Raw genomic sequence first — 26,565 nt, 5'->3', positions numbered from 1 at the left:
GAGGCACGTGGCTTTAAAAGTTTGGACGATGACCTCACCTTCATAATTGACGAACGAGTTCTAGCTCGGTTAACTGTAGAGGCTAAGATTGCAGAAGAAGCTTCGGCATGCGCTTTTTGCCTTCTGTGCATCTACTGCATTCTTAACCTGCCACTAACTATGGGGTTGCTATGAGATAAATCTCAGTACCACTGGTACTTTGTACCTAGGGCACAATTTGTGCGTGCATACTTGCTTCTTCAAGTTGTTGCTCGTTTCGGACCTAGGCACGAAGTCGGGTTATTTAACACATCCAAATGGCGAGAAAGTAATTTAGTAGTCTTTCTTATATCGTGTTTCACCTTCTGCTCGCTTCACCGGTTATCATTTCACGTTCTGCGCCTGTTGCAGATGAGCCCAGAGAAGGAGACTACAGCCAGGGGCCTCCTCCAAAAGTCCCCACCGTCTGTGCACAGGACTTCCGCCTGTCCAACCAGGGAAGGTACGAAGCCTGCCCCCATCTTGTCCTGCTCTTTTCATCAAAAACATCTGTCACATTTACTACAGGCAGTGCCCTTTCCTACTCTTCCTTGATGGAGCACCTTAGAGCTAGTTTCTCTGATCACAAAACAAGCCCCTACAATCATGTCACCCAGAACCAATTGCCACTCAACCTCTTACAAACTGGGCAGGTTTAGACAAAACAATATTTTTAGGGGTGAAGCTCCTTAGGTTCTAGCCTTGTCCGGCGTCTGAGCTCACATCGATTGCTATCCATTCTGTCTTCTTAAAAAAAGAAAAAATGTTTGTGCAGTCGACAGGATTCGAACCTGTGCGGGGAGATCCCAATGGATTTCTAGTCCATCGCCTTAACCGCTCGGCCACGACTGTGGGACGAGTAGGAGCTTTGAGATGTGGTAGTAACTCAAGAGCTGGGGATGTCATAGATGAAACACTGCATGTAGCTGCTCAGTGTTTATACAGGAGAGGGCGCTGCGGTCAAATGCGTATATAATCGCGTTCCATACCACACACAACTGGGAACTCAGCACTACCTATGAGCAATAAAAAGATCAGTACCTTTAGCACTACCTATGAACAAAATCAGTATCATCAGCACCACCAGAGCTTCGCCCCAATCAACATCACTCACCACGTGGAGATGCGGTCATTTTTTTTATATGGAGTGGACATAGAGGTTGTTTTTTTTTGTCATTACAGGAGCCTCCGTAGCCCACAATATCTTTGCAACAAAACACTTCGCAAACTTGCCAACTTCATTCATTGTGCCAATTTGAAGACCTACTGCATGGAAGCTTCTCATAGCGAAGCCTGTGTTGTCATTTGCCTTTATGAAATTGTTAAAGCACAACACTGCAATCTGTGCTAAGATTCTGAGCACATGAGCCTACTATGCTGAAGAAATATGGCCCTAGTCTCGCTTGCAGCACTAAACCCATAATAATCAGTCATTTGTATGCGACACCCATTTATAATGGACTTGGGTACAGAAAATGATTTTCTTTATCCGATACATGAAACTGTGTTCGAAATGCGTGCAATGCATGTTCCTTGAAAAAGAAGACAAACATTCAGTCTGAGTTCCAGTCATCCTCGCAATACCTAAACGCTGCGCCGTGCCTTGATCTGCTACGGAAATCGAGTTCTGGCGTCTTAACTTTACTTTTTTAACCGTGACGTGCAGCCTTTGCCTCGACACGTGCTGGTTTGTTTACCCAATCGTGCCGATGTTTGTGGCTACGCGTGCAACTTGCGACCACAGTCTTCTCTTTTGTCCGGCTGCACAGAATCAACTGCAGTGCCACGAAGTCCGTTGTCAAAGGAACCGCCAGCGGCAGCTTCCGCTGCAGCAGCTGCGGCGGCAGCGCCGCCATCCTCGGTACTTCGCAGCCGAAAGATGTCCTCGTCCATCGACAGCGAGACCACAGAGGAGCTCAGGAGCGAGCTCAGAGTTATGCGAGAAAGCTCCGTGTCCAAGGAAGAGTTCAACGACCTTCTGCAGCAGGTAGGACATCCGTTAGCCAGGGATCACTCTCCCATTTATGCATCTCGCAGCAAGACACTTGTGCTATAGCGTTGACTTTATGTACTTAGTGTATTGTGGCAAGAAACAAAGTTGCTATAGGCCAACAAGCTGGTTACAAACAAGCCCCCTGAGGTGTGAGCAATGCAGGAAGCAGATTTGCGTGAAGTGGAGCATCTGCGCTTGCGCCCTGCCAATAGCAGCGCCTCCGCAGCGGCGTGACGTCAGGGCCGCATGTTGGGGGTATAAGCATGCATCTTCCCTGAATTGCTGTCAAAGCTTAACTTGCCTGCCAAAGATGAGCCGAGCTCATCTTTGGCAGTTTAATGCTTAAGGCCAGACACTGGTTCTAAAACTAACTTTTTATTTATGTGCAGATTGTAATGAAAATTGCTCTGTCTATGGATTTTGTCACCCTCTTTTCAAATATGCAATCAGATTTAAGACGTCTCAATTATTTCTTATGGCAATTATTGAATTCTAATTAGGTCATTTCTTACGGGCTTTTAAGGTCCTTTCTAATGAGACTTTTAAGACGAAAGCCTTACTCGTCCCATTGAGCGAAAATGCGCCGTCGTTGTGCCCGAAAGATGGCCATAAAAATATGTCATCAAGCATGCGCCGCTCAATCATATGCTCAAGGACGACACCGTCCTTAGCGTCATCCTTGAGGTTGTCCCGGAGGTCGTCCTACCAGGGGTGCACAACTCAAAAATGACGTAGGCCAAAGAACTTTTAGCCTGTCCACCCTGGTGAAGAAGGAAGACCAGCGAAGCTGTACTATGGTCAGACGACCTCAAGGACAACTTCTTGGACGACCTCAAGGACGTCTAGGACGATGTCTAGGACGACCTCAAGGACTGCTTCTAACACGACCTTGAGGATGACGCCTAGAGGACGACCTCAGGGACGACATCAAGATGACCTCAAGGACGATGCCTAGGACAATCTCAAGGACGACGTCTAGGACGCCCTTAAGGACGACTTCTAGGACGATTTCAAAGACAACGTCTAGGACGACCTCAAGAATGATTTCTAGGACGACCTCAAGGACAACCTCTTGGATGACATCATGGACAACATTTAGGACGACCTCGAGTGCTACCTCTCGGGACAACCTCAAGGTCTTTGTTTAGGGCAACCTTAAGGACGATCTTGAGGACGACATCTAGGACAATGCGTAGAGAAATTCCACTCTGGTGAAAACCAGAGTGGAAAGGCTAAAAAGATTTTCGCCATCTATGAGCAAGGCCGGCAAGCCGATTGTCTGGTTGCCGCCGTCGCTCATAGATGGCGGTAGCTGTCCAAAGTTTTGTGTCGACATTTCTTTGCGGGGGACACGATCCTGGGGAAACTAGCCCTTAACAGCTCCACTGTAAAAAATTGTTTATTGGGAACTGCGCGGGTTTTAATATCTAGCAGACAGGTTTTCAATATCGTGCATCATCGCACTAGTTGCCGTCTTGAGCACATCTCGCAGTGTCATGTCCACAGGTCGCATGTTGTGCACCCCGTCTAGGTCCAGAACCTAGATGTTGTCCTCTAGGCGTCGTCCTGGAGGTCGTCCTAGAGGTCATCCTAGAAGTCCTCCTAGACACCGTCCTTGAAGTTGTCCGCAAAGTTGTCCTCGGCGTCGTCCTTGATGTCATTGAAGAGGTCGTCCTGACGCCGTACTTGGCATCAAACTCTAGGACATTGTCCTTGACGTCATCCTATACGTTGTCGTAAACCAGGGGTGGCCAGGCTGACCTGGCATAAGAGCCGCAAACAAAACCACTAACCTTCCAAGAGCGGCAAGAAGGGAAGGGGGGGGGGGGGGGGGGGGGGGTGGTCTAGATTAGTAAGCAGAGCTCGAACTACTTTTAATCTATCTGACTCCAAAGCAGTCCAACCCTACTTAAGGTAGCAGTAGCACAAGACAACCAAACCGAAACCTGTCTGTCAATTTCAAACGTGTTTCATTTCTCTTTTTGGGGAAGTGCTTGTGTGACCGGGAGGGAGGCAGGGGAGTGGGAGGGGGTAGTAAAGGAGGGAGCCGCGAGCCGCACTTTAATGCGCGAAGAGCCGCATGCTGCTCGTGAGCCGCAGCTTGGCCACCCCTGTCCTAAACTTTAATATTTGTAAAAACATTACTCGAAAACATTTCTCCCGCGGGGCTATGAAGGCCCGTTCACACTCTTGTGACCTCTTAGAACTGGGTGCCTTGAAACCTTTTACAACGAGAGGACACTGGCGCCATTCTATTTCTGTCACGCATTATCTTTTCTTTCTTAGCTCGAAAAACTTTTGTCAGCGTTATAAACGAGCCTTTCTTATAGGTATTATGCACATTTGACCTTGAAAATCCTACAAAACCTTCGCTCTTGTGAAATGCAGTTCCAGAGCCACCGCGTAGATGGCGCCAGAATGCCAATGTGTTCCCTTGTCCTATGAAATTTTAAGCGGTTTCAACAGGTCTTGTCTCTCTCGGTCGTACTCGGCTGCAAGAGTGTGAACAGGCCTTAAGGCTTTCGCCTACCTACATGTAAGCAGTCTTAAAGGGCCCTGCAATGACTTTTTACTGATTTTTAATTAGCACCGAACCTGAGCGCACTGAACGTAGTAACTTAGTGAAACTTTTCTTTTCTCGAAATTCCCTTTATTTTAAGAGTTATAGGCAAATTAAAATTACAAAAGCAAGCAAAAAATAACCTCCCTCATGACGTCCTTGGTTGCTTGAGAGTAGCCGTGAACTAGAGGAGAAGTAGTGAGCTCATCGCGTGCTCACGGCTGCCGCACTCCGTGTCGACGGCGCGAGAGGGCACCACTAAGGCGTGTTCTGCATAGGCTGTATGCAGCGGGCAGCCAGAGCGGCTCTCATTGCATTTGCTGCGCAATTAAATACTAATTCGGCATGACACTTCATTGGCCACAAACTACAGCAAACACGGGGTAAAGATCAGTTCAGAATGGGAGCTACTTTGCGCTGCCATACCGCGAAACGGCCAAACCGCAAGACAAAGCTTGTCGCCGAAGGCCTTCGGAACGCTCGGAGCCGGTCGGATCCTCCTGCCCATACGACCGCAGCGCCGCCATGTAGATCCAGGATCTTTCCGTGTCGGCGCCTGATCCGACTACTCCTTTCTAGTATGCACAGCCGTTTCCACCGCTTGGTGGCGGGTATGTCGATGGGTCATTTGTTGTTTCCATACTTTACGAACTGCATTTGTTTCTTTTCTTATCATACTAAACAAAAACTACTTTTATAAATAATTGAAACGGCTTGCGCCACTTATATTTTGTATTTCGACTAAAAAGAAGCTTTTAGCGGCTCTGACCAGCAGTAAGCCCAGGACCAAAGACGTCACATTTTGCGCGCTTTCGGTACCGCGGGTCGCCCTCGTCGGTGGAGGAGGTTTCCGCGTCGTCCGGTTAAAATATGACGCACTGATATTTAGTTACTCTCTCTGTGCCCGCTGGCTTGCACGAACCCCAAGAGACGTGGAAACCGCAAAAAAGGTAGACGCTTAAATATGATTGCAGTGCCCCTTTAAAGGGGCACTGACACCCCAAAGGTCGTATTCTTTTTAATTGCCTAAAAACGATGCAAATTGTAGTCATAAACACGCAAAAAAAAAAAAAAAAAACTCGTCGCAAAAAAAAAAACTGTCTTGCGCGCGCGTGCACGACCCTTTTATTTTTGGCGTTTTTATCTCCCGCGCTCACCTCCTTGCTTCTTTTGATCGGTGATATCAAAAACCAGGAAATTTAGAAGCTTTGTAGGCGACATTTCTATAACATTTCATAACGGCAATCGTAAAACATGTTTTTTAACGCAATCGCGAACGCACTACGGCCCCTCTTTTTGAAATACCAAAAATCTGATTTTGGTGTGATGTCGCTTCCTGGATTTGTATCTTCCCTCGGAAAACTTGGCGGCGCTCGAGCAGAGGATTATCGGCGAGTCGGGGAAGAAACCGTTTTTTTTTTGCGCCGGTTCCCTTCTATCTTGCCTGCTCACTTCCTCCTCGCTTCGGGTTGCGGTGGCAATGGCGCTTTGCTTCATAGCATGGAGCGGAGGTCCGAAAGAAAGTCGAGTCGCAGGAGACCGCACAATTTACTCGCTGCACTGGCGCGGATCGCGCGGGAACTTCAAATTCGGCATTTGGAAATTGTTTTTTTTTAATTCAGAAATACTGAATTCCCAAGTTTCGAATTTTGAGGGTAATGTCTTGGCATCGTTTTCAATTGTTTCGGATAATAAAAAATATGATTTTGATGTGTCGGTGCCCTTTTAAGTGTCCTCCTGTAATTTTCTTTGATGTGGGCTTCTGATCGGCGATGCAGGAATTTCTACATGCTTTAGCATAGGCCTGCCATACAGACCTATGCTATATTTATAGTTTAGTAAAAAAGGATTATTTGATCAAATTAGCCTAATTATGTCAATTACCCATTTCTAATATATAACGAGGTCACATTATCCCTAATAAAATTTGTTTGAGTGCATTCAGCCATACAAAAATAGCATAGCTCCGCAGTTCACTTCTTTCTGAATTAAACACTATAAAGTTCATGCGATAGCTTCTCACACAGTTAGGTAGGTGGCAATGTTTGCAATGTTTGATCTGAAATTAAAGGGATGCTGAACCGAAATCTGGATTTCGCAAAATAAGGCCGCAAAAGCGTTAAACGGAACGCTATGAATTCCAAAACATCACTCATACATTGATATCTCAAATGGATGGCAGTATTTATGGAAAAGAAGGGTGCGATCAAGCGAGGAATATGACGTCGTGATTCTTTTTCAAGCAGTTGAGAATGAGGGAAAGCGGTCTCACTTCTTTCCTCCTCGCTTCGGTTCATTTGCTCAGCGATACTCAAGGGGACGAAGCGAAGAGGAGAGGGAATGAGAATCGAGACGTCACATGTCTCTTCGGCCGTGTTCAGTCGCGCTCTTCTTTTTCAGATATAAGGCCATCCGTTTGAGATATCGCTGTATGAGTGATGTTTCTGGATTTTGCAGCACCCTTGCTTTCGCTCCAGCTCTGTTTTGTGAGCTGCAAATTTCAGTTCAGCTTCCCTTTGATGATGGAGCAAGCAAATCATCAGATATCAACCTTAATGAAGGAGAAAGCAAATCATCAGATGACAACCAAGCGATCGAAATTAACTTTAGTTGTAGTTATGGGTCATTTCAGGTTTGACACTACTTTTGGATTCATATTGTGCTAAAACTACTTCCCGGAAGTTGTGAGAGCATGCCTAAGTGGTACTGTGTGCAACTTTCGACCCCTCCCCACAGTCTACGCCGGAGGCTGAAGCAGTGATGGGCAGACAAAAAAAAAGTGATAAAAAGAAAGTTGGAGGGAAACCGAAGCAGTTCTGTATTTCAGAAGGAATAGTCTAAATGGTTTTCATTTGACCTCCAGGATCACGAATATTTTAATTATGTTTAGATTGATGTGCCAAGTAGCCACAGCAGCGCTTTGAAAATGGCGCTGAAGCCCCGCCTCCTTCCCGGCGTGTTCGCTGATGGAAGGGAATCGTGACAATATGCAAAGATCTCAACATTCCCATGCCTTCCGCAATCCTTATCCAAACAGTCAAAAGCGCTGCACATATTCCCTCACAAGTGGCATGTGCAAGGCAGTTGAAACCTCGCGTCGAGTGATACGTTCAGGTTAAATGCTTGGGATATTCGAACTCACGGGACAAAAATGTGCAAGAATTCACCTCTACAGTGTAGACCGCATATAACGTATGTCGTGGGAGTCGCGAAAATCCGCACTATAAGTGGTACCGCGCTATAACCAAAATATCAATTTTTAAGGCCAAAATACATGCCATGAGACAACTTACCTGTGTAAAAGAATTTATTTTATGTTAGATGAAAAATAAAGCTTAGTCTGAGGAAAGCCTTTATTTCACCAGACTTGTACACTTCTCTCTTAAGTGTGTCACACATTTTGAAAGAAATCAGCGACTTTTGCCTGGCGCAGCAGCCTTTTAACGGCATCGCGGGTTGCGGACGGACGTTGTGAGCGCTCAGGATTGCTAACCCTAATCACTTTTCTCCGGCGATGAAAACGCGTGAAAATCCGCATCCTTTTTACGGTACGCGCCAGTAATACCTTCAACTTGAGCACAGGCATGAAATGCTCCAAAGAAGAAATCAAGGGGATGTTCGAAAACACAAATGCTTAGAAAGCACCACTGTAATCGAAGTAAACAAAAAACAAACACGACGACACGGGCATTTCTGCCGTGTTGAGAGTGGCCGCCACGGCATCGCCGCACGAGTAGGTGGATCTTCCCTTCTAGTACGTGCTGGGTGATCATAGCAACACACAACGAAAATTCACAGTCAAGGATAGCGCTTTTACGCGGAACGATGAGCTTCCACCACGCCGTCTACGTCAACGATCACAACCGACGCCATGTTTGCGGATAGAAGAAGCCGGCCCGCGACCAGCATGCAACGCGCGCGAACACTTTTCGTGGACCTGCGATTGGTCTGTCGTTGCGGTTGTTTCCAACGCAGCAGAGAGACGCACGCACGTGAACGACACGTGCGTGCGTCCCTCCGTCGCTATGGCAACTGAAGCCTCTCTCTTCGCTTCTCTCCGCTTCTTCGAGCAACCTCCTTGCCCCACAAGTGCCGCTTGCGGCTAGTGCCATTATCTAGTGTCGCACAGGGAAGCGGGCTCGCTGCGTTGGTCGGTCGGCGCGGTCGGCGGGCTGTTCCAGAAACCGCACTTTAACCGGTATTTCCCTTCGCGTGCCTGCATTTTAAGCAGTATGTAATTACATGGAGTTCTATGGGAGGCGAACCGGTGGTTTAAAAAAGCCGCGTTATACCCGGTCCTGCAGTATAAGCGGTTACATTGTAAGTGGTCTATACTGTATCTCGTTTTCTTTTTCAAGAGCCTTTTAATCTTCTCTTTAAACAGTAACTCCCATATCCAGCTCAACCTGAAAAAAAGAAATATTGTACTGCCTTCAGAATTAATACATTGCTGCTGCTGTTGAGCTCGAACTTTCCGGTCAGGCATCTGGATTGGTGCTTTAGATTTAATCATGAGCAAGTTCTTTCGGGCTTTTCTAGAGGTTTGCATGTGTTTATGGTCTGTGCAGGTGAACTCCCTCAAGGAAACTGTTGAATCAAACAGGAGTCAGTACAGCAAACTGGTTAGGGACCTCATGACAGAAATCGACGAAGAAAAAAAGCTGCGCATGACCCTTCAGGTGGAGATTGACCGCCTCAAGAAACTCACCCTGACGGTCTGACTGCCATCTTTTCCGTCTGCCACGTCGCCACAGCCCGGCAGTGCGTCATCCGGTCGTCTCCTCAGCGTCATCTATTACGGGCGGGAGAACCTCTATTCGGAAATTAAAGTGAACAAGTATGTCTCGCAAGATTTTGATTTGATCTACTCGCTTCTTTGTGCGTTTGCCTTCTCTTCCATCTCACGTTCTCACAAATCTGTCTAAGAAGCCATTGTTTTATGGAGTGTTTGATTTGACAAGTGCAAGCGAGCTATGGTGACTGACCCTTTTGCGTTTACTTGGCGGTTGCGGGTGCATGCTGGTCTAAGGTTGACCAGCCGCGGTATGCGTCCCTCAACAGTATAGCAGTGCCCCCGGTATTTTCTACGGCCGTTGTGCGGGGCGTTATCCAGGGTCGAACCAGTCCTACTTTATTCTGTACTGGTACTGATTGTTTGAGATTGTTCTGAATATGATTTGGTTAACGGGTGCTGTTCTTGACTTGAACTGCAGTTTTGACCGGTATTACCGCCGTTCAGCTGAGTGGAGTCTAAAGAGATCAACGACGGGCCCACGACCCAGAGGAGATGTGTAAATCAAAGTGTGTTGCATTACCTTTTGTTTTATGTAATTTTGTTTGCTCACTTGTTGGTGCAACAGGTCATGTACTTTCATTCCATTTTTCCTGCCTTCGACAAGCTAACCTCGCTTTCCGTGAATTTGCACGTGGAGCCGCCAAACAGTGCTGAACCATGCAGCCCAACGTTTACCTTGACACTCAAAGAAAAGTCTGTGCTGAGCTGTACATACTCTCTAAGGCTTTATCAAAGGCCTCAGTTTTTTTTTGTTTTTTTTCTGTTTCTTGCAACGATTTTTTAGTTACCCATTTTGGTGTGGCTTTCTTAATTCTTTCTGTCTCACTAACTCACCTGTCAGTCTACTGTTTTATTATGGGGGAGCTTCACAGAACAATTGCTTAGTAGGTTTGGACATGTATTGTTGTAGTTTGAAGAGTGCACTCACTTGCGTGTGTGTGTGTGTTTTTTTTTTTTTATGAGTGTAGTGAAAGCACCTAATTCAAGCTTATGCGTGAGGTCTTGATTTCTTATTTTCTCAAAGCATTTTAAAACCCTTTGAAGGTCTGGAACTTTTTGTTGCAAGCAGGCAGGTCAGACTAACTTTTTGTATCTTATGCTGTGTGCCCCGGCTAAACGCTGAAGACCTTGATGAACGGGACAACAATGCTGCGAAACGGAACGAAACGAAGCAAAACAGAGCCGCACGTCAGTTTCCTATGCCCTCCGAACCATTGAAATATAGTTATAGACCAACCTAGATTATTTGAAGTTTGTTGGGGCCTTTCCAGCGATTCAGGGAGTGGCTTTCAGTCATGCTGCTGGTTTCGACAGTGCTTCAGTGTTGTAGCTGAATCATGATCAAAAGCAGTGAGCTTGTGTGAAACATTGAGCATTGAAGGGAGAGACACCATCGCTCCTCCTAACCTGTCAATGGCCTGTATTGGAGAGGTGGAAAGTTTACGATAACTATACTCCATTCACCCTCAAGCTGAAGCTAAAAGCTCCGCCTTAGCGCGAGCTCGCTGGCTTCCGCAGTGCCTTGGTTGCACGGGACTGCGCATTCACACTTGTGTTGGCAAGGGCAGAAAGCCTGCGCTGAAGGCGGAGCTTCTAGTCTCAGCTTAAAGGTAAACAAGGTATATGTCAGTTGTCCTGTCCATGAAGATTAAGACCTCTTGCAAAGAATATAGCTGTTGCTAGCTGTAAATATTAGACACTCAAAGCATAATAAGACCTAAGTAAAAAAAGTTTCACGCAAAACAAAAAAAAAGTAGTCCATGCAAGTACGTACAAAGTGAAATGAACAGAGCTATTATAATTGTGAAATGCAGCTGGGGTGCAATTACTGTGCAACAATATGTGGTAAGACATGTTTGTTCAATTGTGGTGTCACCCTGGAAGTTTTTTTTATATGGTTTTTCTCAGAGCATAATGTAAATGTTTCTGAATGCATTCTCTAAGTAATAGCAAGGTGACTTTTCCTCAAGTGCTGGCACTTGAAAAGCATCAAGTGCAGAATGATGACATTGTTGCATCATAGCTTCTATCTTTACAAGCAAGCAATTGATTGCCTAAACTTGTGCCGGAAAAGTGACTTCATTGTAACCCAAAATTTTCGAGTGAATGCTGGTAACCATTACTTGCTTGTAAGTGTTTACTGGATTGCGTTGAGGTACCGTGCAAGGTATCTAACGTGCATCCATTGATGACATAACGACGCATTCCAAGTCCAATGGAGATATGTCCCATTGAAATTAATGTCTAGGTATTTTTTACAGCGGTCTGAACCGCGGATGGCTTATAGATTCTTCTTGTGCCATTTTTTATATGTCCCACAGGATGCTAGGGTTCATATTTCTGAATATATGACTGTGCTAGTGCTCAGAACGTAACTTGTGAAAACTTTTATGTGTAGGTGCTTCATCGTCGAGCACGACTTACGCTAGGCAAAGTCGCTGTTCCTTAATTGACAGCGAACGATCCTAATCTTGCGATATATTGTTAGTTTTCACGCTGTGAAGTCAGCTACTTGTGTCTTGTTTTAACGTCTTTGGTACTGGTATGTTCTGCGAAGAACAAAAGTAAGATGGCTTTGTATACAGGTGCCAATTTCTGAAACATATCTTGCTCCTCTTTTTGTACTGAAATGTTTACCAGCTACCATTGAACCGAGCATTGTGACACTTTTGGTCAGTTTTGTGCTAGTACTTTTAACTGTACACCATTTATACAAGCTTAAGAAACAGTCGACATAGTCTTGTCAGCTTGAATGGAACGATTAGGAAGAATTGCAGTTAATCCCGTTTGTATTCACAGGTGCATTGAGTTCGCATATATCAAAAACGAACTTGGGTGTGCTCAAATAATGGTTCTTTTATTTCTGTTTGGAAAGCATGCCTGGATAGCATCCTGGATAGATTAATGCATTTATGCCTCTTTCCTTTTTTGCTTTCACTTTTTGTGATTTGAAACCTGATGGCAGGCATTCCATGAATATCTAGCGAGCTTTATACAATTAATATTTTCAAATGGGAAAAAACTGTGGTGTTGCATTCCAATTATGGTACTACTATACTTTATGCTTTGTCTTGTCTTCACGTGGACTGCAGCAAAGGCCACAAGTGTGAAGTGCTTGCTTTTAAAGATGCCTCTGCTGCACATGCAGCCGAGGGCACAGACCAAAACCCTTCACTCTCGCTTGTAACCTTTGCCGCAGCCCATGTTACGGCGAGGCAGAGCGTATTCTCTCGGTACTTAAGCTGTACATCAAAGCTGCACAATATTTTTTCTGTTTTTAAGTGACCCAGGCTAAATGGCGACTGGTTTGACTGAGCACATACTCGTTACTAAGCATTGAGTTGTGGCTTATTTTGGAGTGCCATATGAGGAGCGCGTGTGGTGTTCAGGTACCCTGTGTTTACGAAGCTGAAGTGACATTCTTTGGTTAGGTGGTTGGTCTACTCCACCGTTGCCCTTACCCATCCCTTCCATTTTCTTTTGTTGAAAGCTTAAAAAGCTTCGTAATCGTTCAATGATTCTGTGCGGAGTGTTCTTGTTTATAATGTAATTTTAACAGTTCCTCCAGTGTTCCATTTGCATAACATGACAAAGTGATGCAGTTTAGCAATAACTCGCGATCATCGGACGTAATGGTACCGGCATGGTGCGAGAAAGTGTGTAGTGCTGTTTACGACGACAAGAGTATTCGCCGGCATGTGTAGCACGTACGTGTGTTGGCTCCGTGGAGTAAACTGTCTCAGCAGTTTTTTCCCTTGTTTTTGTTTAATTTTTTGGTTTAGGTTTTGATTACCACTTAAATATATAGATATGACTGCACCATTTCTTAGTCATTTCTGCTTGTACAATAGTATTATGGATGGCAAGTGAACTGCAGTCAGCGATGGGGAAAAAGTTAGGTGCTTTGAACGAGCCCAGTGGGAATTAAACGATGCCACTCACATTGGAAACCATGCGTAATCACTGACAGGACAAGGACGGCGACGAGGTCCTTCAGTGGTGCTGCCTCCAGCACGAGGTCACACCCGTGTCTCGCGAGTCTGGAGCATGCAGGCGCAGCCGCAGCACTTTGGAAGGCAACAAGCGCACACTGGAGGACGGGCGTCTGAAAGAGACGCTCCGCACTTCTTGTCCTGTCAGCGACTGCAGCTCGTATTACGATGTACATTGCTGCCAATACCTCCCGTACGACTGTACAAGGCCGAGACTTTTTCTTTCCCGTGTCTTCAGAGGTTTATTTTGTACCGAGAAAGGGTGAAGATGTGTATACATCGTGACAATCCTGTAAGCTCACAGTTGATGTGTAATATAATAGATTTATATATGAGAACACAGTATGTAGATGAACTGAATGTGTAGCTTTCGTACAAATAAATGTTATACTTGCTGCATTCTCCAAAGGTGTTCTGTTCTTACTCCCAGTGTGAAATGTCGTCCTGCTGCAGTCGGCATCTAATGCTACGAGTGGAGGTTGAGAGGAACCTTTCCGAGCATTGGCCGTTCATAAAATAAGTCGTATGACTGTGGAATAGTGTTAAGCGCCGTTCAGATACTTGCGACCGAGCAGAACGGAGAGAGACAAGACCGTTTTTTAATCCTCTTGCGATGTCTTAGGACCAGCTTTGCAGCAGCGCATCCGGTCCTAAGACGTCGCAAGAGACTTAAAAACCGGTCTTGTCTCTAACGGTTCTACTCGGTTACAAGTGTGTGAACAAGCCTTTAATGCAAAGTGCAAGTTTGTCTGCTTCTTTTTGCAGGGGTTATGGTGACGTCAGAACGCCGTGCTCCGATTGAAGGATAGTGGGTAGACCTTGAGGCATCTTGCTTTTAGGTCTACCCACATCCTTCAATCGGAGCCAATCGAAGCTCGGCTTTCTGACGTCACCACAACCCCTGCAAAAGAAGCAGACGAACTTGCGCTCAGCATTGCTCTAATTGAACAACTCGTATGGATTGATGCAATCTGCTCTCATTGACAGCTTGTATAATGCAAGTAGAGACAAAAATCTTGGATCCAAAGTGCTAATTTTGACTGGAAAAGCAGAAGCAATGAACATAAAAACCCGAAAAGCATTTACATAGCTGTTACTGCATGACAAATGTTACAAGTGACAGACCTAGATGGCCCAACAGTGTTTGTTACACAAGTTTTATAACCAATTTCACAAGCAGTGGATTTCAAGATGAACATGCACTTCGATATTAAGCTTTATCGAGTGAATGAAGACGTAAGTAACATGTTGCTGTGCCTGAAACCTAAACTATGGTTTACCCAAAAGTTTACAATCTAACAACCTTTGCCGAACGACTCTGCAGTACGCAAATACTTTTGACGGCATGAATTGAAGCTAGGCACCTATAAACTGTTCAATTTATTAGGGCATATATGCGCGTAGTGTAAGGACTCGACAAAAACCGAAAGCACGAATCTGGTCCGAAGGAAACAAACTCCAAATTAGGAAAACAGCATTATTTGACGTGTTTGACAATCTTGCGCATATGCTGCGATTTAACACACTGAAGCGCTTCCTCCAGCGACTCTGTCATATGAATAAGGTTCGAAGGATCGGTCTGGAGGACGATTTCTAGGCTCTCCCCGTCTTCCTTCTTGAGCTTGAGCCTGAAGGTGACCAGGGGCCGGACATGAGACTTGATGCAGCGCCTAGCTACCTCGGCTTCCAGTCGCCACTCGAGACCCGAGAAGCTCCAGCACGGAATGGCCTTCCTGCTAAGAAGTTTTCGAAGCCCCTTCTCGTTCTCGACATGATAGCCGACCAAGTCTTGGCACACCGGCTCGGGGAGGCTGAGCAGCAGAAGCGATTCCTGAAACTGCTGTTCGCTGAGCTTGAACTTGGCCGCCTGGCTGAGGAGGTGCGAGATGCCCTCCACGGCGTTCTGCACGACGTCGTCTTCGACTTGGAGCTTCTGCGCAGCGGAGTGGTACACCTTGGGGTTGACGCCGCGGAGGAGGAACTCGTTGGCGATTTTGCAGAATTCCCGGGCTACCGCGACGTCCACGCCGCGAATGAAGTGGAGGTGTTGCTTGTGGTCGTCGTCGAGGATCAGCAGCATCGTGAATGTTGTCTCACAAAGGGCGTCTCGCTTTTGATAGGGGGATGACACCGCCCGTCCTTGTAGAGTAGTCCAACCGAGTATGTCGCTCAGCTTAATCAATCAAACCCAACGCTGATCAATTCATGATCAAACTAATAAACACCGTTCCATCGGTTCCATCAGTCAACTCCTCGCACTAAAGTCAATCCACTCCCACCTCACAAATCCCAAAACAAACAAAAAACAAAAATGTAATAATAAAAAAAAGTTTGCTTACAATGTACCCAGACATAAATAGGGTTCCGCTACACTTCCGGCTCGCGGACCTTGTTGATCATAAAACCGGACTTCAAGATCGCTCCGCTGCTAGTTTCTTTCTCAGCAAGCCTTTCCTCGTTTTTGTCGGCATTGGGACAGTTTACACGTTCGTATTTGCAACACTGCACAAATTCACATAATTTTCGTTCCTTGTTTCTTGTTTCCTTTCTCTGTGTGCGGAATTGCGGAAGAACGAATTTTGCGTAACCTGTCGTGCGGCGGCAGAACTAGACGAGGAATTCTGCGGGCAGCCGGCCGCCGGAGGAACTGAACGAGTTTACCGTCCGTAGCTCCTTCACGCAGAATGCGAAGATCGGCCGAGGCGACGGGCCCATCGCGAGGAGTTAGCACGACGTAGTGGTCGGCGTGTTCGTGCCGCGAGCTGAATGGGGCGCAATGTCGTGGCACGCCTCGCGACTGTTCTGTGCGCGGGGTAAGCCTTGAGAGCGAGTTATCCACCTGTTGCCTCAAACCGCATCATGGCGTTTCTCTGCCCCGTGAGAATACGACGGGGCAAAAGAAAGAAAGGTAAGCTTATCTTCGTTGTTCACATTTTTCGTGCCTGCTGCAGGGATCGATTACCATATCTCGCAGCTAGCCAGCAAAATTAGTCAGCTGGGTCGATCGCTCTGCTCAACGTTCGACGTTTGTTTTGCTCGGTGCTCTAACCTTTTATCGGCTCTCATATTTGTTTTGGCGAACGAGGCGTTTAGTTTCTTTTAGTACGGAGATATCCGATCGAAAAAAGAGAGGGAAACGAAAAAGAGAGAACTAAGTCGTTCTGACTAACTGGTTTATAACGTGGGGTGAATACCAATTAGTGTAGAGATCGACTGTTGAAGTTAGCAGTGACAGTTGGCTCTACACCTAAAGGGACATTCGGTTGTTGGGAGGTCGGTTTTGGATCACGTACGCTCTTAGATTTGCTCAGAACTGAGGGCAAATTTTTGTCGTGGAGATCGCGGCAGCCTGCGAGACGCTGGGCCCGTGCACGAATCGCTCGGCTGCACTGTTGTTTTCTTGCGCAATTATTTTGGCCGAACCGGTCCGATATCTATGTCACCTTGCGCTCCAACAAAAACAGCCCGGCGCATTGCTCGCATTGCTTCCAACGCCCGTCGATTGGTATCAGGTTCAGTGCCGCCGTTTCTCTCCTCCGTTTCCAAAGAGAGCGCCAGCAACGACAAGCTATCCACGCGGACTCCCAACATCGGACGCATCACGGGCAGCGCCAGCATTGAGACGCTGGTGCGGGTCGGCATCGAGAAGGAGCACGGCCTGTCGCCGGACTCCAAGGTGATCGTCCTGCACGACTTCACCCCTTGCGTCGATGACGAGCTCGAGGTGCGCCGCGGCCAGATCGTGAACGTGCTGTACCAGGAGAACGACTGGGTGTACGTGATTGCCGACAGCGGGCAGGAGGGCTTCATCCCACACTCGTACTGCGCGCCGTACGGGAGCCAGCTGGGCGAGCTCGCGCTCACGGTGCGCCACAAGAAGCTGCCCCGAGACGAGGACGACGGGCTGGACCAGATCTCGTCGCGGGGCACGCACTCGGTGGACTCCGGGCAACAGTCGGACGCCGAGAGCTTCGGCGCGCCCAAGGATCGGTCTTCGCGGCTGGCGCCGCCAACGACGGATGGACACCTGACCAACGCGGCGTCGCTGCAGACGACGCTGCCGGACGTGCACCCGTTCTTCAAGGACCCCGCGGGGCGCTATGTCGTGCTGTACACGTTCGTGGCGCGCGACGAGAACGACGTGAGTGTGGAGCGCGGCGAACTGGTGACGGTGCTGAACAGGGAGGACCCGGACTGGTTCTGGGTGCTACGGTCGGATGGACAGGAAGGGTTCGTGCCCAGTGCCTTCGTGTGCCCGGCCGATGCTGACACGATCCAGGGTAAGTGGGCCTCGCTGTCACGTGGGAAGGGTGTCTGCAGGGAATAGACTAGCTTTGCTCGATTTGCCTGCACCTCCTGCACCGGTGCAGAAAAGTGCGTACCGAGATACGACCGGAAGTGCACTGCCCTACACTTTTTGCACCGGTGCAGGAGGAAGTGCAGGTAAATCGAACAAAGCTACTATTGTAGGGGGAACTAAACCCCACAGGCCTGTGGTGCAACCTGTTGATACATGTGTAGTGGTGTGAAATAGCACCACTTTATCAGAAGCTTGGTTAAGCTCTTGGTAGAGGTTTGGGGGTGTGAAGTAACACCAAACTGTTGCAGGGGGTTTCTACAAGGAGTCGGGTTTTACACGACTGTGTTGTTTAATCTGCTGATACAGGTGTGGTGATGTGACATTACACCACTCTATCAGAAGGGATGTTCACACGGAGGCAGATCTTGCAGGTCTGGTTGTTCTGATGGTAGGAGTTTGATGGTGTGAAATAACACCACACTATGGGAGGCACCCCTGCTTGATCTGTTGGTAAAAGTTTGGTGGTGTGAAATAGCACCTCACTACATGGAGGAGCTCACAAAGTATAAAATAGTACCATTTTATCACAAGGGGTGCCCACACCACAAGGAGAGAGATCTTGTCTGTCTAGTTAATCTGATGATAGAAGTTTGATGGTGTTACATAACACCACACTATCACTGGACAACAGAGGCTCTAAAATCGTCGAGCACTAGGTTGGGGCCGAAGTTCACGAAGTGCATTGATTGGATTATCACGACGATGACTTCGCGCTTTTGTCGCCAGCGTCCAATCGGCGCGCTTTGCAAACTTTCGGCTCCACCTTTGTGTCTGACGAGTTTAGGGCCCCTGTGGTCTCAGACTTATTCGAGTGTGGGGGCAAGATAGCACACCCCTGAAAGGTCGAGGGAGAACATGGTGGGGGGGGGGAAGGGGGGGGGGGGGGGGGGGGCCTATATTTTGTAATTTTTGAGGAAAAAAAGAGCAATGGTATTTCACATTGCAAAGCAGCCGACTCTCCCAGGGACACCCCAGAAGTTTTCTAGAGAAGGAGCCTCATGCTCTCTGCTTTTTGTGAACTCGCCGTTCTGCAAGTGACAGTTTTACCTCTCATTTCCTTATACTACTACCTTGGGTCCATAGATGACGTGATAACAAGATTTAAGTTGCCAATAGGCTGACATTTTTCAATAGAATGAGAGCAAGCACACTGTCGTTGTCCTGTCGCGGCTCAGCAGAAATAAAAAAAAAGAGGCATGTTTATACTGCAATTTTTGCTTTCCTGTCAATTTTTATAGCAGCCTTTTAAGAAAATATATTTCGATTTTAAAGGTATTTTTAATGGCTAGAAGCCCGAGCTCATAGCTTTATTTTTGACAATTCCTTCTGCTGGGAGAGAGTTCGTACAGTTGAGCTGCGTCCTTGAGTATAGAGCTCACGCTTGTACACCATTCCCAACTAGTACAAGGGGCTCCAAAATTAGAAGTCGAAAGGACTCCTGAATTTGGCACTATTTCTGAAAGTAACTGCTTTGTGGCCACCTGGTCTTGTCCAACATTCGCCGCCACTTCTGACGATTGGCGCACCCAGGATTTTCGTCTGGGGGGTTTCTAAAAAACTAAATAACTGATCTGTGACAGGCATGGGTTTGGGCGGGAGGAGGGAGGGAGGGAGGATAGGAGGACTAGGAAAGCTTTGCAATTTTTTGTATTTAGTGATTTTCGAGCTATAGTTTGCGATTAAACAAACTTTGATGTGCTGTGTTGAGATTGCCATGCTACACGTGCTACTCGGGAATCAACCTGTTTTGGAATTATTTCGTTGGCATAAATTTTCATGATCTGTGGTGTAGTCATTACCATGGGGTGAATTATTTGTGGGACAAACTGTTTGTGATTATTTGCAAAGTCGCAAAATTGGCAAAACGTAGGTCTTTATGAAAACCAAGTTGCTTACCGTATCCTCCGTTCCAAGCAACTTCGCTGACAACAAAAGCTACGGCTCCTGTGACCCGAAGCGAGTTGCCAGAGCCAACCATGTGTCCTCCCAGTTCTGTATGCCGCGCCTTGCCATCATGTGTATGAAAGGAAAGCTCCACTATCTAAAGGCAAAAATAATTTGTAATCCTGAACACACACAAAAAAAAAAAAGGAAAAGAAACTTACAGTATTGTAATTAATTTAAAAATTAATAAAATCACCAACCTACCCAAAGGGAAGGACGAGAAAACATTTAAAACATTACTCTTAAATAATTATAAATTGTAACCTAATCTGAAATTCAGCACACAAGTTTGGGCAACGGAAGAGTATAACAATCCTGAAATACTCCGACTTGCCGGCGTAGATCCCGAAGTCATTCCAATGAGTGACTTCAGGGGTTGGAAAAGGCTCAGCACTGACAGACGAATCAGATGATTCTGCTGAAGACGATAGCGTCTACTAGATCACCAATTTGTGAATGCTGGGAGTTGCACATTCTGGTGTTGATGCAAAGTTCATTGAATCTAAATCTAGACTCCTTTTTGAGAAGCAGGTAAGCATCGTATTTGACTTTCGCTTCAGGCGGCTTTAGGTAACATACCTCATCCTGGACTCCTGGATTTCCGCATCAGCAGTCACACTCGGAAAAGAGTTGCACCAAGTGAACAGCATCGGTGCACAACAAATTTTAGTGCTTCGATGGGCCTGAAAGAATGATTGAGAGAGAATGTGAAAACAAGGAAAGAGAGAGAAAAAATAGGGAGAGGTACTAAGAGGGAGGAAGATGGTAATAAGACAGAAGGCAAAACATCCCCCTCCCCCCCCCCCCCCCCCCCCCCCCCAACCCCTCTCGGTGCACCACTGCTGGTGACAATAATTGATGCACCCCAATTTCCCTTGCGGAAATGCATACCACTTAACCCTTTAAGGGTTTATGACGACCTCAGCTCGTGACGAGCGATTGCCACTTTTTTGCTTATGACGAGCTCACCATGTCATGGGTACTTTGCTACTTTCTAAATGGCTGTTGACGAGCACAGCTCGTCAAGTAGCGTTTTCTGTTTAAAAACATAGATGGCAGCACTTCCTTTCATCCACGCTTTTCTTGAATGACAGTTTTCACACTAGATGGCAGCAGACGTTCCTTGTATGCTCTCCTTGTTTTTTGCGTCTTGCCCTGTTCGCATGAGATTTTCCCGCGCTTTCAAACAAACATGGCATCATCCGTGTGTCGTTCTAGTGCGGTTGATTGTCATCCGTCAGATGATAGCGAAAGTGATGAGGATGTTGACTTCGATTTTGATTCTTTAAGTGAAGAAGATAGTGACGACAGTCTCAACGACAGCGAGTCAGATGACGAAGAAAGTATCGATGAGATGATCGCCAGCTCCTGTTCGTGGTGTCGCATAGACCTCAACAATATTCCAGCGAGACCTCCACGGTTTCAATTCAAGGGTTCATCGGGACTGACGTTCACAGTAAGCTCACCCCCACAGCCACTAGAGCTTTATGAGGCTTACTTCGATGATGAACTGCTTGATGTTATTGTAGCTGAGACAAACAGGTACGCATCTCAGTTGCTGAATTCAAGGAACCTGGGCAAGCATTCTCGCTTCCGAAAATGGTTCCCTGTTACGCGTGAAGAGTTGCATGTTTGTTTTAGCCTCTTGATGCTGCAGGGCATTGTAAAGAAACCAAATGAAAGGCTGTACTGGTCGAAAAAGCCGCCTGATTGAGACCCCTGCCTTTGGTGAGATAATGCCTGGGAACCGATTTCAGCTCGTCATGAGAATGCTGCACTTCGTTGACAACACGACCATCCAGAACTTGGAAGGACACCCTCAACCTCTGCTCCGAAAAATCTGGCCAGTGTATCAGGAGCTTGTGAAGAAGTACCGTACATTGTACGTGCCTGAGCGCGACATAAGTGTCGACGAAAGCTTGTTGCTTTTCAAGGGACGGCTCAGTTGGAAACAGTACATGCCTCTAAAAAGAGCAAGGTTCGGCATCAAGTCATTCCTGCTGTGCGAGTCGGAAAGCGGCTATATATGGAACTCTATAATGTATACGGGAAAAGGCACCGACCTGGAGACCTCGTCAGTAGCAACGGAAAGCTTCGGAATGGCAACAAAAGTTGTAGTGAAGCTTGTGGAGCCTCTCTTGGACAAGGGCTACTGCATCACTACAGATAACTTTTACACGTCCCCAGAACTTGTTGACTTCCTGCTCAAAAGATCAGCCGATGTTTATGGCACAACACGAGTGACACGCAAGAATCTTCCTCCTGGCCTAGCCACCACAAAGCTCAAGAAAGCCGATATGCTGGCCTTTCAAAGGGGCAAGTGTTTGCTGATACAGTGGAAGGACAAAAAGCTGGTAACGGTTTTATCCACTGTGCATAGTGCTGAAATGGTACCATTCATTGACAAAAGGGGCAACCAGCCCATGAAGCCTGAAGCTATCTTGGATTACAACCACACAATGGGTGGAGTGGACAGGGCAGACCAGATGCTGTCTACTATGAAGCGACATACAATTCATTTGTCCTCTATCAGAAAGAAGGAGGCCGAGCATCCCCCATGGATTACCGGCTGCAACTTGTTGACGAGATCATCACCAAGTATTCAGGGAATGGCAGTGCCAAGAAGAAAGGGCGGCCAGGATGTCCTCTGAACATGAAGCGGCTTACTGAGCGCCACTTCCCGTCGCACATCCCGCCGACAGAGAAGAAGCGAGAACCGACACGTTGCTGCATCGTCTGCTACATGAAGAGAGACAGCAAGGGCAAGAACATCCGCAAGGAAACTAGGATCTGGTGTAGGTGGTGCAAGAAGGCCTTGTGCGCAGTGCCATGTTTTGAGCGCTACCACACCGTTGGTAGTCTCCAATAGTTGGGAGGGGATCAACGGAGGAAGAGTGCGTTTTGTGTATTGGTATACATAACCAACCCTTTCTTTCCGGAGTTCAAGCAATGGAGAATACATAACGGCCAATACATTATTATCTGCTGGAAAACGTTTGCAAAGGTGTTTTCGTCTTTCAGACATGTTATTGAAGCATTTCACGTCATAAAAAAATTTAACCATTTTGGTGCATTTTCTTTTTTTTTTATTGAGCCCTTAAAGGGTTAAAAAGACCCGCTGTATAGGGGAATGAAAGGGCATCATGAGAAATTGTGTTAAAAAGTACTTGTCTTTGAAAGGACATATTATTTATCATATTTTACTAATGGTACACTAGTTAGTACACTAACTAGTCTTTCCAGGTTAGTAGAATGGTCTGCATTCCCATACATGCCATACTTTGTGGTTTAACCAGAAGAAAACGTTGGGCAGAAATTCCTTTTAGAGCGCAGCTTTTAGGCACCCGTTTCCGGCTTGAGCGGCGGCGCCGTCAGCGTAACCGCGCGCATTGCATTATGGAAAACTTTCTGTTGCATTTAGCAGCAAATTTTCCCACTAAATTTAGCGGGGAAATTGACGTCACTTGACCTAAACACCAATTCAGTTTCCCCGCTAAATTTAGCGGGGAAAGTGGCGGCACGACTTCGTGTCACACCACCCATGAACAAATTCAGCGGCAGGAGGAGAGAGGGAGGAGTAAGAGGGGCATACCCTCCCCTCCGTACCCTCCTTTCCTCCTCCTCAAGTGCTGCGGTCTAGTTTCCCATTACAGAGATTTGTAAATGTCTTTAATTTTTTTCCTCTATCACTGGACTTTGCCTGTAAAACCCAATAAATAAAAAAAAATTAAAAAAATTAAACAAAACTTTACATTGTTGATGCGCAAGTTTAAAAGTGCACCTCCCGCTCACTTCTGGGCGTGTCTTTTGTTTGTCTCTCCGCGACATGCAGAAAACCAGAGCGCCATGCACGGGCCGGTGCAGCCGGGCTCCAACGTGGCGGGGATGGTGGGGGCGTCGTCGCATCAGAACGGGCACCACGGCAGCCCCGCCAACGCGGGCACGGGGGCGACCACGGAGGAGCTGCGCTTCCACGGCAGCGAGCTGGTCATGCTGTACGACTACAAGGCCCAAGCGCCCGACGACCTGACGGTGCGACGGGGGGGACTGGGTGTACGCGGACCTCGCCAACCAGACTGTGGAGGGCTGGCTCTGGGCCTACGCCCCCAAGGTGCACAAGTACGGGTTCATCCCCAAGGCATACGCCCGCCCGCCCGCCATGACCTCTCTCTGACCTCGGGGGTCCCATCTTGCAAGCCAGTCGTGATTAGGCAATGTGCGGGGCTTCAAGGTGTGCTCCCAGAACTCTGCAAGCTGGCCCCCTCTCCCGCCGACGGCAGAGCACCGCAGAAGCGCGTCCTGCATTCCCTTTTAACGTTTGCTTTCGTGATGGCTTCTGTCATCTGGGTACTTCAGATCGATATGTTTTTTTTAGCGTGTCTTTTTTTCGAACCAGCCATGTTTTTTACACACTGCATTTCTTTCTCATGACGTCACCTTTTTTTTTAGGTCTGTGAGCGGTGGCCAGTTACGCGAGAGATATTAACTTGTAAAACACACCAAAGGCACTGCCACATTCAACATTGTAAGAATACTTCCATAGCCTGCTCAATTTTGAAACTTGTGTCAAAATAAGCAAAATATAGTTTCCTTTTTTAGAAACCCTCCCTTCAGAACTCTAAGGGTACATCCTCGAGACGTGCAGTCTCCTTGAGGTCCCGAGACCAATGAGGCTCGGAAAATGGGTTTCTTGTCCCCTTGACACTGCCATCATGAATGGGGCCTGCTCTTGGAGCTTATACTCCATCCAATGTCCAATGCTCTACAAGCTCACAAAACTGCAATGTTATATTTATTCTGCAAGAGGGGAGTTGTTCGTCACGAGGCCAATGGGTCTTGCAGCCAAATTGCCAGGAGAACTAGCATGCCGCTCGCATGAGACCCTTTAGAAGCAGTGCAGTGTACACAGGCACCAAAACAAACAGACAGCCAAGAATACTCAACCAATTGTGCAAACGCTGTGCATACCGCCTGCGGCAGCAATATAATTGCTACAGAAGACTTAAAGAGTCAAAAGATATTTGTTTTGGTGAAGGTACGGTGTCATAGACACAATACTAACTAAAAAAAGGGTTGAAATGTGATGAAGGAAAGTGTTGGTTATGTCAAAAAAATATTCTATGTCTGAAGTGCAGCATCAGGGTTTGAGAGAAGCCACTGAGAAGATACAGAAAGCACTTGTGAGTAGCAGTCCTTGTAGACCTATACTATGTGTCTCTAGTAGCATGCGGTACAGGCGAAGGCAACGCCAGGCGAGGGGAGGGGAAGCAAGCACTAGGAAGGCTGGAGAGGAAGAGAGAAACCTCCTTCTTTCTCTAACATTCTCCCCTTGCCCTCCTCTCCTGTTCCGCCTTCCTAGTGCTTGCCCTTTCTTTCTTCGCCTGGCATTGCCTTCCCCTGCACTGCACACAATTAGTGACACGAAGTATAAGACATATTTTGTGAAAAGGTGAAATTTGGAGTTAAAAGCCTGCTTGACATGCAGTGAAATAACTCGTATATATTTCATCTGATCAACCCTTTGACAGTATGTTTAGGCATTGAAAGGGCTGTCGTTTTCCTTACGATGTACCAAATGCCAAATGGGGGTATTTTCTTACCTGCGGGCTCGAGGTTGTCTACAAGGCAAAATCTCAAGCTTTGTGACATTGTTTTGCACTACCTCTCCACTCCTCTTGCACAATTACATTTCTCATCAGAAAACAAGTTTCATTTAATGAGCAAGAAAAAGTTTTTCTTTGGTCCTTTTTTTTTTTGTGGTATTTATTGTAACCATGGGAATGCCGGTTAGTCCTTGTACATATACTGCAGTGTACTAACATCAGTGCTCATTTTCGGAACAGACCTTTATAACATTAAGACTGAAGCAGCTCCACTGACGATAATGCTCCCTTAACTGTGCCATGTCGTGCCATTTTTATTTTTTGCCTCGTCCATGTACGACAAGTGCCTGCCAATCAGCTGTTCCAAACAGTTATTGGGCACAGATACAAATAAACACAGCAGCTCTTTCTTCAGGGGCAGACCAGTGTGCAAAGTTTCAAACAGCTGCATGTTACATATTAAAGGTGCCCATGATTGTGCCAGTGTTGTACATACATACTGTGATCACTTTCTGCATTGTTTCGAGATTTTTTTTATACTTTTACAAGTGTTCCATGCAGGGGTCTTGAAAAGTTATATAGTATATACCGTCTACAGGGCTAATCTTCATGCTTTATATTGAGGGAGCAGACAATAAAAAGAATCTCTTGGAACGTTGTGTTTTATTAGTGTACTGTTCTCCTGAAATGGGGTTTGTACCCATAAAACGAAAGCTGTATTACTACCGTAAAATACCGGGCAAGCGCCCACTCAAACTTCAGAGATAATCACAAGAAATGGGGGATAGGCGCTTGTCCGGTCATCAATTTTACATATAAATGTACTGTGCATATTTTCTCAGATCTTACAAATATGGGATGGGCGCTTAATGTGGGATGGGCGGATGCGCAGTATTCTACGGTAGGACAGAAAACATTTGCCTTTCTTTGTGTTCCTGTGTAAAAGGGGCAGCACCTCTTTGCACAAACAGTGGGCACAAACTGAGCACAAAAATGGCAGTGTTAGGCGATGCACAGTGAAGGGTCCTCGGATTTGAAATACTAGCATATTAATATGGGGAAGGTTGGCTAGGAGTGCCCCTTTCGTTCATGATCTAAACAGATGTAGGACATATGTTGCATTCCTGGAGTTCCTGAGAAATATTGAACCGTGCATTCTGAAGTTCATTTCTTAGAAAGAATTCTTGCAACTTTTCTGTTCAGCAAATCCATATTTTCTTTTTCCAGGCCTTAGAAAGAATTCTTGCAAGTTTTCTGTTTTGCGAATCTATATTTTCTTTTTCCAGACTAAAAATGAACT

General features: G+C 46.6%; 3 protein-coding genes across 4 annotated transcripts in view; 2 read left to right on the top strand and 1 right to left on the bottom strand.

Annotated features, from left to right (window-relative positions):
* Nucleotides 1-13,766, top strand: part of LOC115324246 (SH3 domain-containing kinase-binding protein 1) — a 36,842-nt gene extending 23,076 nt beyond the window's left edge. For both annotated transcript variants that reach the window (XM_029984760.4, XM_040209324.3), the window contains exons 10-12: nt 391-481; nt 1,788-2,005; nt 9,140-13,766. In XM_029984760.4, the coding sequence (XP_029840620.2) occupies nt 391-481; nt 1,788-2,005; nt 9,140-9,292 (462 nt within the window). In that variant the 3' untranslated portion in view covers nt 9,293-13,766. The remainder of the gene's footprint in view (nt 1-390; nt 482-1,787; nt 2,006-9,139) is intronic.
* A 623-nt stretch (nt 13,767-14,389) lies between these two features.
* On the bottom strand, nt 14,390-15,927 carry LOC8034468 (COMM domain-containing protein 2). Its single transcript, XM_042291768.1, has one exon. The coding sequence runs from the start codon at nt 15,436-15,438 to the stop codon at nt 14,836-14,838; it is 603 nt and encodes a 200-aa protein (XP_042147702.1). The 5' UTR covers nt 15,439-15,927; the 3' UTR covers nt 14,390-14,835.
* A 290-nt stretch (nt 15,928-16,217) lies between these two features.
* On the top strand, nt 16,218-25,919 carry LOC115324247 (SH3 domain-containing protein Dlish). The gene is given in 4 exon segments (XM_029984762.4): nt 16,218-16,266; nt 16,907-17,638; nt 23,495-23,703; nt 23,705-25,919. Coding segments are annotated over 4 exon segments (1,122 nt in total). The 3' UTR covers nt 23,837-25,919.
* Nucleotides 25,920-26,565: the final 646 nt, after the last annotated feature.

The sequence above is a fragment of the Ixodes scapularis genome, unplaced genomic scaffold (assembly GCF_016920785.2).
Source record: "Ixodes scapularis isolate PalLabHiFi unplaced genomic scaffold, ASM1692078v2 PGA_scaffold2__306_contigs__length_199485367, whole genome shotgun sequence".
NCBI lineage: Eukaryota > Metazoa > Arthropoda > Arachnida > Ixodida > Ixodidae > Ixodes > Ixodes scapularis.
This window is presented reverse-complemented; position numbering and strand designations above follow the sequence as displayed.

What these genes read in the sequence shown, in the direction of transcription:
- LOC8034468 (XM_042291768.1), bottom strand. Translation starts at nt 15,438, where the DNA reads ATGCTGCTGATCCTCGACGACGACCACAAGCAACACCTCCACTTCATT.